The 20,801-nt window shown below is 41.3% G+C and overlaps 1 protein-coding gene across 1 annotated transcript in view; it reads left to right on the top strand.

Moving 5' to 3' along the window:
* LOC138503894 (mucin-5B-like) overlaps positions 1 to 20,801 on the top strand; it is a 1,431,798-nt gene that overhangs the window by 779,979 nt on the left and 631,018 nt on the right. Inside the window, exon 20 of the mRNA XM_069623965.1 lies at positions 2,370 to 2,514. Within this exon, the coding sequence (XP_069480066.1) occupies positions 2,370 to 2,514 (145 nt within the window). The remainder of the gene's footprint in view (positions 1 to 2,369; positions 2,515 to 20,801) is intronic.

The raw sequence follows: 20,801 nt of genomic DNA, 5'->3' as shown, positions 1-20,801 counted from the left end.
ATATAGAATCAGAAGAGTCAACCATGCCTTTTCTCAGGACAGTAATATTGTCTTGAATTGATATGCCATAGAATCACATAGTGATTCAGTCATGGTAATAATATAGGTTACTGATGTGGGAGAGGTAAGATTCTGAACAATCTCAAAGATATCTTTAGAAGTGGTAGTGGCAGAATATATATAGTCAGATAAAGATTGTGTTTGCTTTATGGCTAATTTATAACTTCTATAACCATGTAATGTAGTAAGGTATAGTGCCACATATAGTAGCAATTTGTCTATGTACCCCTTATCCTGGGAGGGTTTTGGCAGAGGACACACTCTCCAGTTTGTTTGGTGATCCCCAGCTCAATCCTCCGCCATATGGTGTCCCAAATGTGACTTTGTCACAGTCACGTTCAACCGTAGCCTGCTAAAATTAACTTGACTAAATACAGGAGGGTTCTTAGGGAGTGGAACAGCTATGTAGGTGTAAAAAGAGAGGAAGAAAAGTTAGATCCAGAAGAATCCTGTGTTTTATTCTGAGTGATGCATTTTTGGGTATGTGCAAAAAAACATTAAATATATTCTAAGGAATCAGGGGTGAGTTAGAGCAATGTTGGAGAAGTATTAGGAAGAGACTTATTCAGGATTTCAAAGACAAGAGAGAAACAGAGTGACTGTCCTATGTCTCTTACCTTGGATGGAGGGCACCCAGTAAATCCGAGGTTATGTCTAGCATTTTCTAGAGTTGCAGTCTGCAGGGAATGTCATGCTAAAGCAATGGTTTTCAGAAGTCATCAATCAAGTCACCCCTTTTGACGAGACTTAGAGTATGATGTCAAAGGCCTTGAATCTCACATTGTCACTTTATTGTCACTTCTCATGTTTGTCCACCATTACGGTTTGGTTAAAGAGAAAGGAGGGCTTTTAGCTACCCCAGCCACGTACCAAGTCTCCCTGAGGTTAGCTTTACTGTCCATTGGCTGTGCATAAATATTTCAGCTGGTAAATACAACATATTTAGGTGGGTGGTGTGAGAAATGAAGAGGGGGTGAATTCGTTTTTTATGTTAGATGTTTAAGTATTAGGTAAAGTCTCAAAAATTAATTTGAAAGTGCCTCATGCGTGCTGCATGTAGTGCAATATCATTCTGCACAGACAATTATAGATAAAAGATTAACATATTTTCTTTTAAATGCCCAACAGAGTGTAAATGAAAAAAAAGTCATCTCAATATTACTTTACGTTTCACCAATACGACTAATGAGCTTCAAATATATAAGAAAAGTAAGTTCATGGGGAGAAACGGAGGGTAAATCTCAGAATTGAATATAACAGTTAACCGTACTCAAACGATATACCCCAGAAACACAATAACCCAATGTAAGTTTAACGGTTAATGGAAGGTACATTTCCAGGAAGTTCCACACTGTAAAATAAATTCATTCATAAAGTTACGAATAGGGACCTATAATTTTAGAATCAACACACTATTAAAACAAACTGCTAACGTGTTTGAACATTGTTTGGTTTTGAAATATAGTTTAAAATGTAATCTGACTGGTAGCAGGAAGAGGTACGGCAGAATCGGGCTGAGTGTCACTATCAATTAGAACTGAAATTCCTTGCCATGCAGTATACCACGCAGAGGCCTTCTCTTTGGAGCTTCAGCAGAGTGAACCAAAATACATAGTGTGATTTTTATGTTCCCACTTAAGAATTCCAAGACGAGACAGGAGGCATTCTAAAAGGGATTCTAAAATAACTCAAATAGCACAAGAGTCAATTTGAGGAGTTGTTGGAAATAATCAGCCTATAATGAATCCTAAACATAGAACCTTGTTTTGACTTTGTTAACAAATTAGCAAATTCCTGTCCAGAAACTATACAGTTGCTAAGCTTTAACTTCATTAAAGACAGTCATAACTCCCAAGTGACCTTTGTCCCTAAAGTAATTTCCTTCTTACCTGAATGTATCACTTTTTTTAGAGTCTGCTCATAAAAAAGGTATCATTGTAAAAGCTAAATATCCCATTCACATTAAAGGTACACATTTAGAAATAATCCTGTTGGAAGGTCATCCTTTGAAGATAAAGTAGTTGGACTATGTGGCAAGTATGAATTATTGCAATGCATGCAATTGTTGAGTCATTGATATCTTATTCCATAGGATTTTCCATTGGAATTCTGAGTTCTCCAAATATATTTTAAGTGCTAACATGTTTTTGATGTTATTTCAATGTACTCTTGTCATAGTTGTCGTCTTGCCCTTACAACCTGAATACCCACATTCCTACTATTTTAGAAGTATGTTTAATCCATTGTACTCAATAGATCTTACTGTATTCCGATCCATCTTTGTTTTTCTCATTACCTCATTGCTCTAGGCTGTTATCCTCTCTGTCCAAATGAAAGACCCTTTCTTGAGGAGAAAAGCATGAAGTGTGTTTCCAATTGTGGTTGTTATGATGCAGAAGGGCACTATTACCATCAAGGAGAGAAGATTGTATCCTGTCAAAACTGTGAAATCTGGTAAGACTTGAACCAACACCTATAAGTAACAGCATAATTCTGGTCATGAAATGTGTCAGTAGTGTGAATGTGAGACAGTAGCAACCCAAGCAGCAATAATGCAACAGTCCAATACAAAAGGAAGGTAAAATCAAGGGTTATAAAAATGTATGTGCTTCCATTTAACAAAACAATATGCAAGACAACCAGTACTGAAAATACTAAGAAAACCCACCCCTGTAATGGAAGACAGAGAAATTCAGTATGTAATGATGCAAACTATTGGGATACTTAGCAGGGAGAAACAGGAATACATCACTTCAATCTTGTTGAAAAGGATATGTCTTTGAGAAAAGGTGCACAAGAGGGCTTTACCTGTCCCTAGGGTACCAACGAATGGTGCACGGGGCCTCGGACCTTCCAACAGTGACTTAATCAGTTATTAGTGGCTCAACAGCATAGATCCAGGCTTCTCGATGTTGTGAGAGCTGGTCAAACCGGGTTTGCTGCGGCGAGAGGCAGTGATGCAAATGTGAGGCAAAAATTAAGTCGGAATTGAGATGAACCTCACTCCATTTCAATACAGCACTGGAAGGATGCGGGTCGATGAGGTCACCAGGGTCGGTTCAGCATTCACTCATGGGTAAATGACAAAGATGCTGGTGGTTTCATGCATTTGTTTGATATGCAGTGGTGTGAAGGCTTCCGGAGCAGAGAGCTTCTTTTTTGAGCTTTGACAATCAACCCCCTTAGGTGGTGTAGTCAAAAACTGGTTTAAGGAGGAGCAGCAGCAGTTCAAAGAGGTCCAAAGAAGTGTAGAAGTCAACAACATCCCTTCTGTTGGTTTGAACGAGCACAAACGTGGTCGACTATGTTTCAATGGCATGTTGATGTGGTAGAATGTAACCTTTGTATGTAACCTAAGCTCAAGTATTCTTGTAACTGCTGCGCCCAGCTACCCCTGGTTATGGAGCACAATATCAAATAATAAACTAAACTAAACTAAAATGATGAAAAACAGCTGCTTTGCTTCTTCGGTTGCTGTGAGTCCCAAAACAAAGGGAAGATGTGTCCTTTTCTTATTCTTATTCTCCTCAGGGGGACTGGCTAGCACCTGCAAGAGAGCGTCCCCTCCAGTGAGGTCCATGATTGTGTAGTTGGCAGAGAGGCAAGTCTTGATCCAGCAATAATACCCCATTGTGCCCTGGGAGTGGTTAGGGAGCAGAGTGTTTCTCTGCCTTGTAGTACTCCTTCACCTCAATGACTGAGGGCTTTGGAAAGACCAACTGTCCCAAAAGAGGTCCAAATGTATTTTCTTGCAATAAGAGGTCCAAATGTATTTTCTTGCAATCCAGAAATAAATCATATAAAGAGAGAGAAACCCTTTGCTTAGTAAGGCAACAAGCCACTGAGGATTGCTTGAAAGAAAGCTGGCTTTAAGGGGTCTGCAACTTGTTATGATAACATGTGACATATGCCTTATTGCACCATACCCAAAGTGCTTTGCTGTGCAGTAAGTGTGGGAAACAGAAAAGAAATAGAGGACCATAGAAAACTAAGATGGATGAATCCATCCTCCCTGTGATTCTGTTCTGCCTGCCGCTTTAATCCTGCCCTCTTCTCTAGCCCTTCACATCAAAGGCCTTTTGGTGTGCAATCTCCTATTGTGAGGCAGGTATTTGTTATGTAATGTTCCCTTCGATGCCATGCTCTCAGGCTATCCAGCTGGGAGATCCCAAGCCTTGCAAGGGGGAGTTACCCAACCTCCCAGGATATCAATAGAGACAGACCTCCTGCCCTTTGTCCCATTCACTGGAATACAGTAAGACAGGTGCCACAAACCAACATTGCCTCTCATAGCTAGCCTGAGCTCACAGGGATGGCACTTGTATATTATAAATCAGATGTGGCTTTTAATAATTACGTGAACCATTCACCACCATACCAAAACCTAGGCATGGTTTATATTTTCAGTTTATACCGCCAGCAGGTTGATATTTTAACACACACATGTGGTTTTGGAACAGAGGTATGGATTTAAATTCAGACTCTGCACTACAGTGAGCTTGCTGTATCAGTAGCTGTCAAACAGAACACCTGTGACCTCCGGAGAGCTACTGCTGCCAATCAGGACACTGATGCAGCATTTCACAGGTGTACTTATATTCTTTTGGTATAGCGCTTGATGAAAGAGGGGTCTGATCAGCAGACCACAGCTTCTGAGATGGCATTACCTGCATCATTTTATATTTGTTAAAAAACCAGGGCGTTTACACCTACACCCTTACTCTTACTGTGGGGATGGCAATTCCTCACGGTCCTCAACTGATATGAGATGTATTTAATATAGTGTTGCAGAGTTAAATGGCACATTATTTACAGAGAAAAATAGCAAAACATTGTAATATGTAACTTGTCATCTTATCCATGTAAGTTCATTAAATCTGTCCAGAAACTTGTCTGGTCACATTCAAACACACATTGTACATTTGGTTCAAGCATGTTGTGGAACAAGAAGCCTATTTGCATTGGGGTTTCCATGGGCCCACACAAACACACTTCTAGGAAGCATATTCCGAAATGTACCACTTTAATTTTTTCTCATATTTATGCCCTACACCTCACCCTTTTCAGAATGAAACACAAGCACACTTCAAAAATGTCCCAAATCTGATCAGACAAACTTGAGATATTACATTTTGAAAAAGTCTAGACACGAAAATAAACAAACACACCTTCACACACCCACAACCACACAGATTCTAAAGCACTTACGTACACCGATATGACTAAGATGAAGAACAGGCAAATACACAGATGGATACGCATGGATCTCTCACAGAAAGACACACATTCTCACTTCACCGACAAAACACATAGATGCAAAAGGATACACCATGGCCATTAAGACAGACGCACTCAAATCTAAGTTTGGAGCAAAAAGCTGCATAAATAAAGCTCATACATTTTGTAGTTTTAGTAAAACTCTTTTGACATTTCTAACAGACTACACATATGCGTAACCATGTTATGTTTTCAATACAATTGTTATATGTATATATAATTGATAATATCCTCATCAAAGATATAGTTATATACCAATCCAAAAGAAAACGTAGCCATGCCTCCCTTTCATTCGCTTTATGTGTTCTATTTGCCTGAACTCCCTCTTCGTTGTCTCTCTTGCATGTCACCGTCCCTCGTCCTCCTCCCAGACCCTCTTCATCATTACAGTGCATCCTACTCTTCCTCATCCTCTTCTTCCTACCAGTCTCTCTTATTATTCCTTGTCACATCAAAGCGGTGCATGGGGCATGGCTTTTGGCTGTAGCCCTGGACATATCCCCTTCATACACCTTACATGTTCCTTTCACCTGAACAAACTCCCTCTTCTTTGTCTCTTTTCCTCTTCATCACAGTTCATCTACCTCTTCCTCATCACAGTCCCTCTTCCTCATTCGACTCCCTCTTCCTCATTGCAGAGCCTCTTCCTCATTGCAGTGCATCCTCCTCTTCCTCATCTCTGTTTCTCATCCTCTTCCTCCTACCAGTCCCTCTTATTATTCCTTGTTAGGTCAAAGCAGTGCATGGGGCATGGCTTTTGGCCAATAGCCCTGGCCATCGGCCAGGATTAATGTCCCGAAAGAGACCCACAAAAGAGGTAAAACTATGTTTTGCATAGTTTATGAACACATTCAAAACAGAGCAAATGACATCAGTTATGTTATAAGAAGCAAACACTGTATCATTACAGTTAGTTGGAGATGTAGCATAACCCACCCCTTGACATTCAGTTGAAAAAAACTTTAGTTAGATACAGTTAAGGAAAATAAGTTCAGTACAACAAAACGGTTGAAAGTGAAGTTAAAATATTGCTGTAATGTAACAAACTCTAGAAATCATACATGGTTTATGTATTAAGAGTTATGGCTAGTACTTATGAAAAGCTAAAGTTTACATGCACTGGCAATCACACACACTTAGTCGAACCATACACATATGTAAAGCTTACACATGTTGAGAATGACAATGTTAAAGAACGAGTCACCCTTTTCACTTTTTCTCGATGAATCATCAGTACACCCACTCCAACCTCATAGTGATGAACTAAAGGTGTATTCTCCGCGGAGCATCGCTGACATTTCAATGCATTCATCACTGCGACCCGCCCTTGCTCGCCGGGACGATATTGTGGTAATATACAGTTATAGACTAGGTTAAAATCACCTCCCCTTGCTGTAGAAGCTACAAGAAACTCCCCTTTTGTAGATGCCTGTTGCCACCTCAAGAATAACGAGTCACATGTCATCATGGGAAGGTGGAAAACGCTCCCAGAGTAAGGCTCATCAACGTTGTCTTTCTTCCTTTTTCCCTGAAACTTTTTTCAATAATGTGATTTTTTAATTATAGAAAGCAATCAACACAGTAATTTTAATATTTAAGGATTCAAATGTACATGTCATTGTAGAAACACACCAATGTTATTAAAAAGCCATCAAACTGTGTTCATTCTGTATGTGAGAAATAAAACCATGAGATTATTTGCATTCCACCCTTTCTAGTCTCCAACCATGTTGCTGTGTACAGAAAAGTCTAATTGAAAAAAACAAGTGTTTGGTGTGTTGGTGTCAATGTCTCTGAATACGTCAAAATTGCTTTGCATTCCAGATGTCGGACATGGTGATATGTTTTGTGGCATATTTAAGCAAAATAATAATTAGGTTACCCACACAACCAAAGGATGAGAACATATTTTCATTCTTTCACTTAGGAACTCTGATGTCAGCGTGCCATCTATTTCCCACGTTTTGTCTTCCAACGATGGCCAAATCTTCATCCGTAAATTGCAGCGGAATTAGTATCACACTGCTGTGCATAACAGTAACCATGTGTCCCAAAACCGCCGTACGCGGGTCCATTGTCATATCTAACAGCGGCTAGCTATTGGAAAGCAGCCTTACCAAATGGTTCCTCAAGAACCTGTCAGATGGTAGAGTAAGACCAGCACACATTAACCTAACAGCAGTTAGTCAAAAGAACTGTGCTTTGCCTGTTCAACTAAAAGAAATCAAACACATTGCTGAGTCATGCGTGCACCTCGAGCCGGCCCTGGGTTTCCCATGGCATACAATGTACTTACAATTAATAATGAAAACTACAATTTCCAGCATTCCATGGAAAAGGCCAAGCCTGGCTCGAGGTGTCCTGCATCAGAAGGAGCTACTTGGCACCTAGCTATGCAGTAACTAATCAATTGTTTTCTATCACATATTTTTCAACATATTCTTATTTTTAAAAAGCCCTGTGACCAATTCCCAAAAAATAATTGACATGCAATTTTCTATTTGCTTACACAATGGTTTTTTTGAGTTAATGTTCTGTAGTTTCTCTCTAATGTCCATAGGCTCTCAAGATGTTCATCAATGAACGAAAATACATACATATTTTTCTCATTCTCATACTCTTGCGACTAAAAAGTGTTTCATGTATCACACTATTTGTTACATTTTGTGTATATATAAAAAGCACTGGATGGAAGGGGGTCACTAGGTTTAGCAACACAATTCATCTCCACGGCTACCGATGTTCTCCTCCGACCGGTTTCTGTGCTTATCACGTCATCAGGGAGGCATTCTCACTTGCAGCAAAAAAATTTCAATCAAATCCGTTCCTAAAATCAAATGTTAATAACAATATAATTTTGAGGGTTTCTACAGGGGTCCGACTCAACTTAACTATACGGCGGCTATCGCTGCCCTTTAATATCTGTATATATATATATATATATATATATATATATATATATACATACATATATATATTTATAGAAGCCGTTTGGGTGAAACGCATTAGTTATTGGTTTTCTTTTGCATTGCATTGCACGCCACCCGGTTTGCCAATATGGGATTTTTAACAATGAAATAAAATAGCATTCTTTAAAAGGGAAAATAACTGAGTTACTGTACATTTTCATTCATTAATGAAGTGGGAGTGCACATTCAATGAGTCATTGAACAAGGCTTTTGTTCCTATTTTTTCTTAGATGCAATATTTTTCTCGCATTTGTGAAGGCCAATAACTGCTATTGACCTGTGAGAGATGCAAACAAATCATTGCTTGTCACAATCTTTTTATTTGCAATTTAACAAAACATATCACATTTAATTAAAAATAATTGATCCTACAAAAGTCACAAGAGTTGCTGTTAGGGACTGGGCCAGTTTATTGTAGTGTCACTCAAATTCATGGCTTCAGCCCCACTAGCCACTGGTGCTAGAAAGGCTATTGGGCGTTTTATTGTCTTTGTGCATCAAGGAATTGCTACATCATAAACATTTGCAACAGCCCCTCTCAAGCACAGCCTTTAAGGTGCACTGGTCCCCCTTCCATGTCCATAGAGAATCAAGCCACATTTCAGTAGACATTTAAAATGGCAGACAGACCAACAGGCACACATAATATAGACTATAAGAGGGACATATTTTTCAAGTGGTGTTGCATTAAGTGATGAAAGGAACATGGTAGATTGTGGTGTGTAGCATATAAATTGTCTCTTATATCTATCTATACATATAAAATGCTTAGGTATGTTTCTGTACTCAGCTGATGCAATTGCTCAATGTTAGGTTGCCCTCTCGTCTCCAAATGGCAAAGTGCACCCACTACAACAACAGCTACTATTTCAACAAACAGAATGAGCATGGTTCTACCCGCTCACCTTCACCTTTCACTGTCACAAACATTCAGAAGTTACTTCTTTCCACCCCACTTCTCTTCACACAGGGCACAAGGGTTTCCACGAACATTCAGAAGTTCCTTCTTTCCACCCCCACTTGTCTTCCCACAGGGCATGGCCATTCCAGTGTCAATTAAAAGGTAATTACCAGCTCAATGTTTCAGTCTCTAAAGAGTGAAACGCTGCACAACTAGGTGCTGTAATTATGCTACTGCGCAATCTTATGCCATCACGGGAACTCTGCAAAGTAAGAAGGTTGACAATTAGGTGTCTACAAAGACACATCATGGAGGCCCATGTGATCGATGGAACTTAAGTACTATTCTTAAACCGCGCACACTGCTCATTCCATGTCATATGTTTAGCCTTTTCAGTGACCATTAATAAGTCACAGGGAGATGCGCCCCCTTCCTGGAAGTGATGAGTGGTAATTTTGATATTTAAGAATGGGGGCAGAAGTGACCCTATGAATTACCGACCGATATTGACCTTTAAGATATGCTAGAATGGTGTATGTTATGCTGGGAACAGCTAGTTATTACACGGCCTGTGGTAGCGGCCGTGTAGTTATTTTTAAGTTGCTAAACCCATAGGAAGAGCACTTATTGGGCGGCTTATAACTTTGCTCCCCCTCAACGAATCCTCACCAAATTTTGCATAAAAAGCATATGGCCCACTCTGAATCATTTTGGCAAGGTTGGTCAGATTTCCTCAAGGAGGGGTAAAGTTATAGGGACATCCCAAAAATGTATTTTTTTCCATAGACATAATGGAAAAATGTTGCTCACGCCTACAGCCAAACCGCTGGATGGATTTTCACCAATTTTGCTGCAGGAGCAGCAGCTTGTTCCCAAAAGCATGCTTTTGTAAATTTGGTGTAACTCCGTTTAGTCATTTATTTTTAAATTACCAAACAGTAGGTTCAAATAAATTAGTGATATCTGTCTCCGCTTCGCGCACCCATTTCCTTGTTCTGTCCCCGGACAGGGACCCGATTGGCCTAGAGGGTGCCGTGATGTCCGGGGACATTGAACGCACCCAATGATAGGATGGTGAAAAGTGTGAAGTGTGTCAGATTTTTGGAAATGCCTGCCATGTTGGATTTGCGGACATTCCGGTGGTGTTCGCGGACACCGCAGTCGAAAAATATAAAACAACACAACATTGCACTCGTCAAACTTATTAAACAATCTCTGGGGAGGTGAGGGGTGATGAGGAGGATGGGATATGGCGGTAAGAAGCCATGAAACTGGTGTTTTTCATGCCAAAAGTCTGCAAACAGTCCGGATGTTCGGAGACAGCCCTGTGGTGTTCACAAACACTTCTGATGTTCGGGGGCATCTATGCCTATTTCTGCATTACAGGGTTGGTGAAAAACAGTTCTTGGATGGCTTATAACTTTGGCGCCACTCAATGAAACTGTCTGACATTTTGGAATGTTATTCTAGACTTGATTCTGAATGGTTTCGGAAAGTGTGGAGCTTCTTTGTCAAGAGGGAACAAATTTAGAGGGGGTTCCAAAATATTGTAAAGGCTTATAAATGTGGTGCCATTTCACAAATCTGCACAAAAGTATGCGAAACAATATTAAAACTAGATATACATGTTTTTGTAAATTTTGGTGGGATTTGCTCAAGAGGGGGCTAAATTAGAGGGGGGTCTTAACATTGTTAGATGGCTTATAACTTTGTTGTCCTTTGACGAATGTGGACAAAGGTTTTCAGAAAGATTATAGACCCAACCTTCACTGTTTGTGTAAAAACTGAATGGATTTTGTCAAGTGGGGGCAACGTTATATGACGATTGTATCTACATACACACTGACACTTTTGAAAAAATAAAAAATGAACAGATTTCAAGCAAACTCGTGTAAGGAGCATTGGCAAGGACCTTAAAGCACGGTTTTGCAAATGTGCTCGTCTTTTATTTTTTGATAAGTGTTGTAATGTAGGTACAAAAAATAGTGATATACCTTTGGTGACTGAGGTATAGCCTGTGGCCATGGGCAGTGGCCACATTGTCCGGTTCATGACCTTATACCATCACTCGGACAATCTGGCCATGACCCAAGGGACGAAAAATGGTGTTAAAGTGGCCATGTCCACTTGGGACCGGCTATGTGGTAAAGTTATGGGTAGGATAGGTTTGAAAGGGGAAAAGAATGTGTGTGTTGTAATATGGTCATAGGGTTCTGATTTTGCTTTCTGCAGGCTGCCATTGAAAGGGAAGAGGGGCTCTGTACGGAGCCCTGCCTTCTCTTTTCCACTGTAGGAAGAAAAAGCTATTTATTAGCACCCCAGGTTCACGCTTTGGGAACCAGAGGTGCTAATGGTCCTTATACCCCATTGCAGGGGCTCCAATGGAGGATAATGGTCCGGAGCCCTCGTTATTTATTTATTCATAACTCACCGAAGCCTGCAGGCATCAGGGCTCACACAGACACACTTCGCTGGGGCTTATAACTTGGGCTGCCGGGCCAATATCACCCGTTCCGGGCCATGGAACGGGGGATGAACGTCACATTATTTCCATTAGCATAACACAAAATGCTAATGGAAATGTTGCAAAAATGTATTGAGTCGATGTACTTTACTGAGAAATGCACAGTAGATTGAGTCTATAAGATTTTTTTAGCTCTATCTTTTAACTGTGAAAGGTGGTTCCTAAAGGAACCTTTCTTTTGTTGTTTGAAAACATTTTTTGCAGGAGATGTTAGTACGTAAGGTGAGGAGGGAAATGAGGGAAGAGGCACCAAGCACTAATATGGAGGGGCAGGTGGACAGTGGAAGATGTTGCGTGTGTGTTACTTCTAAGGTAGTTGGCAGTGTTTCTCATGCTCTTTGATTACAGCTTCAAACGCACATCTAAATTGCTTCCCCATGCAGAGTGGTGTGTTGCAGTATATACAGAGGACTGTTGTCTTCCAGAGATATGGCTCAATAGCCTCTCTTATTGCTTGAAGGTAGCTGGTGGGATTTTGTGTTCCACAGAAGTAGGCTGTGTGGTTATAGAATTGGTTGAGGAAGATGATATGGAGGAAGACAGCCTACTACTTGCTAAGAAAGGAACAATCTTTCTGAGAGCATTGCGGTAGTTGGATTTGGTGTGGTGGCACATAGAGGTGGTTCCATCGGAGTAATGTCCAGGTAGTCTGCGAATTAGTACAAAATTGAACTCAGTGCATTTCACTTTTGTAGCTTTATCCTTTGGTGCATTCCCAGCAGTGGTACAGAACTGCCACACCCATGATTATCTCTGGGTGCTACAGGTAGACACTTCCTCTGCCTTATCTTCTTGGTCCTCTTCATTGTCTTTGGAAATACTGCACTTATTTTGTTGTGTGGGTCCTTCAACTGGTGGTGGTGGTGGCTCTTGGGGAGGAGGGATGGAAATAGCTGATGCCAATTCTAAGATAAATAGCAGTTTTGCTAGTATTCTTTCAAGTATGTGCTCTGTACTAGATTGTTAATGGATAATGAGTAAGCATAGGTGGAGGAATTGTGCAAGGGTAGATTTTGAGCTTGAAAGTTCCTAGATGAGTAGAACATGCAGTTCCGAACTGTCCTCGAAGCAAGGACCCAAACACGAAGTGAAAACGCGTTCATGGACACAACATCATGCCACACGGGAGCGCATGGTCACGTGGTACTGTCTGGAAGGTCCGCAATGACGGCAGATGTTCGCAGACATCGATAGAAGCAAAAGGCCATCCCAGAACATTCACTTTCTTCTCGGCATTTTACCACCTTTCTTTGCCAGAATCCTGGCTCGCAGGACATATCACCAGCCCATTTTCTTTCATCCTCCACACCCCTCCATATGCTCCTAACTATTGGACATTCCATTATTTCCTGACCCTCTGGTTGCGCTTTACCTGCGCCTCTTGATGCTTCATCACATGCACATTCTTCCACCTGTCCCTGGCTGCCCTCAGCCAGTCTCAAGTTTTTTTCACACTAATCCCTTAACTGCCTTGGAACTATGCATGTCAGTCCCTCATCCTCTCTATTCATTCACTTCTATTCAGCTCTTCCTTCTTCTCTCTTTTGAGGATCCTCCTTCCCTTCCAAACTTCTGGTGCTTCTCCTTTCTTCCTCACTTCTCTCAGACTGGGGCATACAATTGTCTCGGGCACCAATGAAAAATTGGCCCACAGTTGCAAACGGCAATTAATTCGTTTTGTGGCAGGCTGTTTGAGTAGTGTTCGGGGGGGGGATTGATAACATGTGATGCAAATTATGAATTTTAAAGAATATTTATTCAGTAACACAAGTCAAGACCAGTAGCCACATGGTGAAGTGACTTATCAAACTGGTCCACATCATGGGCCAAAAAAGTGGTCCACTTTGACCCCAAAAAATGGCCCACACTAGCATTTTGCATTTTTGTTTCAGGCATTGCCCTATTGGCAAGTCAGAGCCTGCATCTCAACCTCATCCTCCTCTTTTGAACCACATCTAGTGTGCTTCTTTCCCCTTCTCCTCTCACTGCGCTCGAATCCTGTCTTTCCTTCTCATGCTCCTCATTCCATGTATTCTCACTGTCCTTTTTCTTTCCCAAACTCCTGATCATCCTTCTCTTCTCCTCCTCTCCTTTCTTTTAACCCCCTCTTCTTCTCTCTTCACACCATCTTCCTCTATTCTCCAACTCCTGGTTTCCTCTTCACCTTCTGCTCTCCTCTATTCTAAGCTTCCTCCTCTCCTCTCTTCATACCCTCCTCCTTTTCCCTCTCCCCCCCTCCTCTAATCTCACCCTCCTCTATCTTTCTCCAACTAGTGGCCTTTTAACCCTCCTCCATCTACTCTCTCTTCCAGCCTTCACTCTCTAAACTCCTAATTCATACACTGCTTCAGCGCTCCCATTTTATTCTCCTACCGACATGGTTATTGGTGGGCTGAAAAGGCAACTGTTCTCACATGTCGGGACGTTGAAGCCAAATTGTGACTTTATTCTCCAGCACTCCAAGTACTTCATTGTTGCCAGTCTAGGGGATGAGTTACTGAATATGGGCGGGTCATGATCTTGGATTTTTCTTTCCTTGGTGTCACCATGCAGATTGTTTCGCACTTTTTTGGCTCGCTGTTGCTCTGCAGCTGTTTTGGCGAGGTGTGTCGGAAGCTCTTTCACATGCTGTGGCCTTGCATGGTGAGATTGTGAGCAAGCACTTTTTCTCACCCACTGTTTCTTTCCACATGTCTTTGTAAGTGATTGGATGGAGTCTCCTGTGGTGCAGTGTATGTGTCTATTAGAAACCTTGTCACCAGGGCAGAGATGAACAGATTTGTTATAGGGATCACACGTGTGGCCCTTAAAGGGCACTGACCAGAGTGAGCTTCTTCTGGCAATCCTCTTCTTCCTTATTGTGGGATGGAGGGAGTAGCCAAGGGATCCTCCCCACACTACATCCGGGTACAGCATCACACAGCTTACGGCAGCACCTGGTCCCCTTTAATGATCACATCATCCACCTCCACGAGAAAGCAGGGGACATTCTCACAATTGCTGTATGTAGATATCTCCATTTTAAAGTCTGAGCTTATTCACAAGCTGCACCATAAACCCACACATTTAAATGTCCTCTTGCACATTTGAAGCTGCCATTCCATCTCCTTAAACCAAAGCAATCCATTCTGTGGACCTTTACGGGCCAAGCATGATTATAGCATGCATCGAGATTTTCTAACAGAAGCTGTAACTATCACTTTTAGATTCGTGAAAAGGGGAAGAGAAGTTATGTTATTAGTAAATGTTTAGATAATACCTTGAGAAAAGGAAGATTGACATGGCTATATGTTGTGAAAACGAAAAACGAATCCATTGAGAGTGCACAGGATAACCCTATTAGGGCCATACTAAACATGTTTTAGCATATTGGCGCCACATCCAAACGGAATTGTGAAGACTAGTATTACGTCGCATCCAGACAGAATTGTGAAGATTGGCATTGTGTTGAATCACGTCGAATCTAGACACAATTATGAAGATTTAGATAGCGTCGCATTGAAACAAAATTGTGAAAAATAAGCACTGCATCAAGTCGAGACAAAACTGCGAAGATACTAACCTGTGTCACATCTATACAGAAGTGTGTAGGTTAGCACTGCGTCACAACTAGATAGAATTGTAAAGATTAGTACGTCACATCTTCACAAAAATGTGAAGATTAGCATTGCGTCACTTCTAGACGGAATTGCACTACCAGCTTGTGTCACATCCAGATGGAACTGTAAAGATTAGCTTGCGTCACATCTAGACAGAATTGTGAATGTCAGCCTGCGTCGCATCTAGATAGAATTGTAAAGATTAGCATTATGCCATATCTGGACACGATTATGCAGATTAGCATGCAGAGCATCTAAATAGCGATGCCACTAACCAACCGCACTAATCAACCTCAACCCTCTGCATACACCTCTCATACTCTACACAACCACACGTCAAAAGCACTGCAAACTGCAAGCACTTCACTGCATCGCAACAACAAAACACAACACATATAGGGCCTCATTATGAGTATGCTGGTCCGGTAACCGCGCCGGCACTGTTGTTACTCCGAGTTCTATGTGCGGGTGCCTTCCCACCCGCCAGGTCTGACCTGGCGGGTGGAACGGCACCTGCTCACAGGCCTTGAGGGTAGCACCGGCACCATTATTAATGGTGCCGGTGCTACCGTCCTCCCCATTCCCATTGAGTCCAATGGGACTTGAATGGGAATGGGGAGCCATTTTTTACGGCGCTCGGCAAAGGGAAATTACTGGCATCGCCGGGGATATAATGCCCCAGTAAGTCCCCACTGCCGGGTGCCGGAAAAAAAGCTATCACCGGGGTCATGATGAGGTCCAAGGTCTCGTACAACACATGATTGCTACAGAATGAAAAGCACACCTAAGCTCAGCGACGGTGCTAACCGAACTGAGGCTTCCAGCGACACATCACATCTCTCTTGCTCTTTTCCCGCTCAACCTCACTGAAAGTTCCTGCCCACTTTTTCTTTTCAGATCTGTCAGAGCGCCAAGGGACCACTACGCTGGTGATAGTGCCCTGTATAAATATCCTTTAACATAACATAACATAACATATTTTGAAATCTGATTTAAACATTGTTGATGTTGTGGTTGATTTTGCAACAATTACATTTTCAAAAGGCCCATCATTATAGCAACTGAGATTGCTAATTTATTTTAGCAACCAAACTAAGAACCCTAATAGGTTAATAATAGTGTCTAAGACAGGTCTTCTTTTACAATCAATAAGTGCAAAACTTTCAGTATGGTTTGAACAGTAGAAGGAAATTACATTAAAAAAAGCCTTGACCACAGTTCCACAATTTAATTTGCTTCCTCATGCGCCTTTGTAACCAATGAAATGTAGGTTCTCCCCCCTGCATGCTCACGTTTTTCATCCAATATCTTTTCCGAGTCATGAGGAATAAGGCCTTGACTTTTCTGATGGAAGTGCACTTTTCTCCCGTAGACAACAGTAATGGGGATCGTCGGATTGGACGCCATAGGCGTTTCTGTCAGGATTTGCAATTGTGCAAAACTACAAAGAGCCTGATTCCAAATCTACCAGTAATGATAAAACAGCAGGTATTTTAGAATACGGGATGTTTTAGCATTCCGCCAAGCTACCCGTTTCAACCCTGAAACTCTTAACTTTTGCCCAGCTTGTCTTTGGAGGTAAATAGTGTGACACAAAAGCATTGTCTCATGTGGAAATCACTGCATACAGTAATTATCTATCCTACGGGGTCATGTGGACCCTTCAGGTTACCATACGTGTTATTGCATGCAGAAATGGTGTTACTGGTTGGCGTTATTTCCAGGGATCTACCATCAAACTTTTGATCAGCCCCAAATATATTAGACCAAATGTATCATCAGATTGGGTGCTCTTTATCCGATTGGGCAGAATAAAGATGAAAAAGCTTTTTTAAAAAAAGAATTATTGTAAATTTGACATACACTGTGTATGTTGAGGACAACACCATCGTGGTGAGCTCATAAACAAAACTTAAAAGGATGGACCCTGAAAGTGAGCCCCATAAGGCTCCATATCGATAATGATGCCCAAGCATAGGCATCAAACACAGACGAGTACCTTTCCATTTAGGAGCAAAGTAGAACAATAATTCACAGACTAGTGTCAGAAACTATTATACATGGTTGATGGTGTTACACTTTGGGTACTTCCGATTGTTATCTTGGCCAACCCTCAAGTAACGGGGGCAGTGAGAACATATGTAGACATGTGCCTAACCAAAAAGGCAAAAAAAGGGGAGAGGCCCATTTCTCTTGCCTTAGATGCTGTTGTGGCCAATTGACAGTGAGCATCCTTCTTTGCAAACCTACTTAAAAGCAGTATTCCACCAATGGTACTCAATCCAGCATCCACGTACCTAACAACCTTTACCACACATTGGGAATTGTATTGATATGATATCATATGATATGGCATTTATAATGCGCCTATACACAGGTGTTTCAAGGTGTGACGAGGCAAGGGAGGGGGAAGAGAGGGAAGACAGACAACGATCCTACTAGGCCAGGTGTCATTGTGATCATGCAAGTGTATGGGAAGGGGGATGGAGGAAAGTAGGGGGGCAGGGGACAGTGCAGAACATTGGATAGTAAAATAAATAACAATAAGTAGAAGTACAGCCAGTAGGTGGCAAGTGCAAGGGTAAGTGCAGACATCAGGTGTCAAGTGCTGGTAGTGGGACTGTAGGGATACAGAAAACAAAACTGATTGACCCTTGCTGGGTACTAATCATTTTTATAGCACTCTTTGTTACAGTACACCCTCTCCACATTCAAGAGGCAACACGTTCGGAACTGTTCTTCTGCATTATTTCTTAATTACAGCATAGCCAAGGAGGCTTCTTGTCTCTTGTTCTGATTTGTCTCACAGCAAAGCGACACATTCACAGCTGCCGTTTATCTGCCTCTGGAATCATCTTAAGTCGTGTGCCTTTAACAGGCTCTTACTGTATGATCATGGGGCGTGCGCAATAGACGTTCTTCTCCACTCTTGTGCCAGCTGCTGTCGACAGCACCTTCACTTTGGCGTCCCAACACTACCATTGCTCCACCCATGAATCTAAAGACATCACAATTACCAAAAGCAGCCAAAGGTTTCCAATCAAATCTCACAAAGAATTTTGATGGCTGATCGCAGCAACAACTTGTGGTCAGTGATGGTCATTGTTAGAGTTGAAGACGGGAGCAAGTCAGTTGTTGGCTTCAGTCAGAAAAACATTAGTTATGGTTCCTCAATTATAGAGTAGAGCAGTTTTTCTGAATGGATCCCCAGTACATTAATTTTCATCTACAAAAATATATCATTAAACATTGACGTCCAACAAGTTAATGACTATCACCAGCAGCTCTCCCAGACACAGAGTGGCTGTTTCTTCAAAAGACAAGATGACCATCAGTCATGCTGATTGGCAGATTTATACGTTAAAATAAAATCTACATAATTATGAATCTTAATAGGGCAAACCAGTCCCTTTCAAATGAGTGTGCAATAGCATAAGAAACACAGGTGTATTTATTCAAAGAAAATTGCTCATAAAACAAAATCATATATAGATTTCAACAAAAAACAAACATTGAAATATTCAACAAGTAATCATAAAGTGGCACACATCGCAGGTAGGCTCAGGACGGCAGCGCAATCATCCAACGGCGCTAAATCCATGCAGTCATCAAGGACCACATAGGCCAAGTAGTGTACGAATACTAACATCTCTGTCTACAGAGGTTTATGCCTACTAGACAACTGTAGACCTTACATGTAGATTTGTCAGTTACAGCATTTACAATAATACTTGATGTTCAATAAAGTAGAACTAACTCCTCCGTTGTTTTGCTGGACCTATGTGCTAAAATAGATGACAAAATGAAGCAAGCTACTATGGTTAACACACTAGTTTAACAAGGTAAGGCAGCAGAGCAGCAAGGCGTAGTCTCCGGAAGGGTATGAGAGTGACCTCATTACGAGTCTGGCGGTAACATATGCTATTTAACCTATACCTAGCAAATCTGTATCAGAAACTATTTTGGTGGCAAATGTCCCCCCTAAATTAAGGGCATCTTAGCATCATCAGGCTCGCTTATGGAGATGATGTGCCTTTTGTATGCCATACTTGCATAGTGTTAAAGAGGAGTGCCACTAGATACATAAATATGCCAAGGCTGACGATTTACAGATATATGTGGAAAAAAAAGTGTGTGCGCTTTGGAAATCCTAAATGCTGTTTTCATTTTCCAGAAATACCGATTGGCTGGATCAGGACAGCCAAACGAAGTACGTATTTAGGTTATGAGATCGCATCAACCGGGGGTAGCAGGTAGTTCTCTGAGAGTGAACGATGCTAGCCCCCACTACTCATGAGAGTGTTCATGATATGTTCTATAAAAACAGCTGGCTTTAGTCTAAATGGCATGTTATTGGCCTGCAAGCAGAGCTTTGTATCCACCATCTTGTATGGTCTGGAGGTCTGAAGGACAGTCGTGAAAAAAATCCTAAATGACATTAAAATCGAAATGCCCATATGCATGAGGGTTCTGGGGCTCGCCCTGATGTCTATTAACACCTGTGTGCTTATAAAAAAAGGGTTACCATATATTAAACCAATGACACAGCCAGTGAGCCCATTGTTAAATCTGCTGGGCGCAGTCAGGAATAGTAATGGCGATAAGAAATTAACAACTTACAAAGTCACCTGTGCAAAACATTTTCAGGAAATCAGTTGCATGCCGAGATGGGGACTTGGGTTCTGCCATTTGTGGAACACATGTATTCACAGGGTAAAAGAATGGGACTGGGTCTGTAATCATGAGTGAGTGCCCTGGAAAGTCTTCAAGCCCTTGCAAAATTGGTTCATAAATTGCTGAGACAGCAGAGATATATAATTCTGTTCCCTACACTAACCCACAGAAGGATTGTACTACTTATGAGAAGGAACCTGCTACCCACAATAGTTGCGGTTGGACACTGGTATAGCATTGATCAGACTAAGCATTATTATCTGGTTATGTAAAAACAACATTATTTTGAGACCAATAGACATATTTTGACTCTATGCACTGCCCTAACTAATTTTTACAAGTTACATTTGGGAAGATTTGTATTCTACAAGTGTTAGGGAGAATTCTCCAGAATGGCTAATTTCCCTTACCTATTGAGTCCCTCAGCAGCTTTGCTGGATTTCTAGGATGTATGTTTTCTCCTGGTAAGAGTGTGAGCCTTTTTCTACCACTCTTACATGAGTTTTGCTGTGTGTGTTTAACATTTTTTGTGTTCATAGACTGTGGAGCCTCACCTACTATATAGGCATCATCTTTTTACTGTGTGTTACACAGCACCTTCAGTGCAGTGACACAGGGTTGTCTTTTAGACTTCCCAATGAGGACTCAATTTTCTGGGACTGACTACTGTCTCCCTGAACATGTAAAGTTGCCATTGACATTATTAGTCTCTTTTAAAATTCACAGACCCAGTACAAACTATCTTACATATAGTTCTGGAAAGGGTTAATACTTATCCCTTTTTGTCTGTTTCTCTT

Source organism: Ambystoma mexicanum, chromosome 11 (assembly GCF_040938575.1).
Source record: "Ambystoma mexicanum isolate Mex_15411 chromosome 11, UKY_AmexF1_1, whole genome shotgun sequence".
Classification (NCBI taxonomy): domain Eukaryota; kingdom Metazoa; phylum Chordata; class Amphibia; order Caudata; family Ambystomatidae; genus Ambystoma; species Ambystoma mexicanum.
This window is presented reverse-complemented; position numbering and strand designations above follow the sequence as displayed.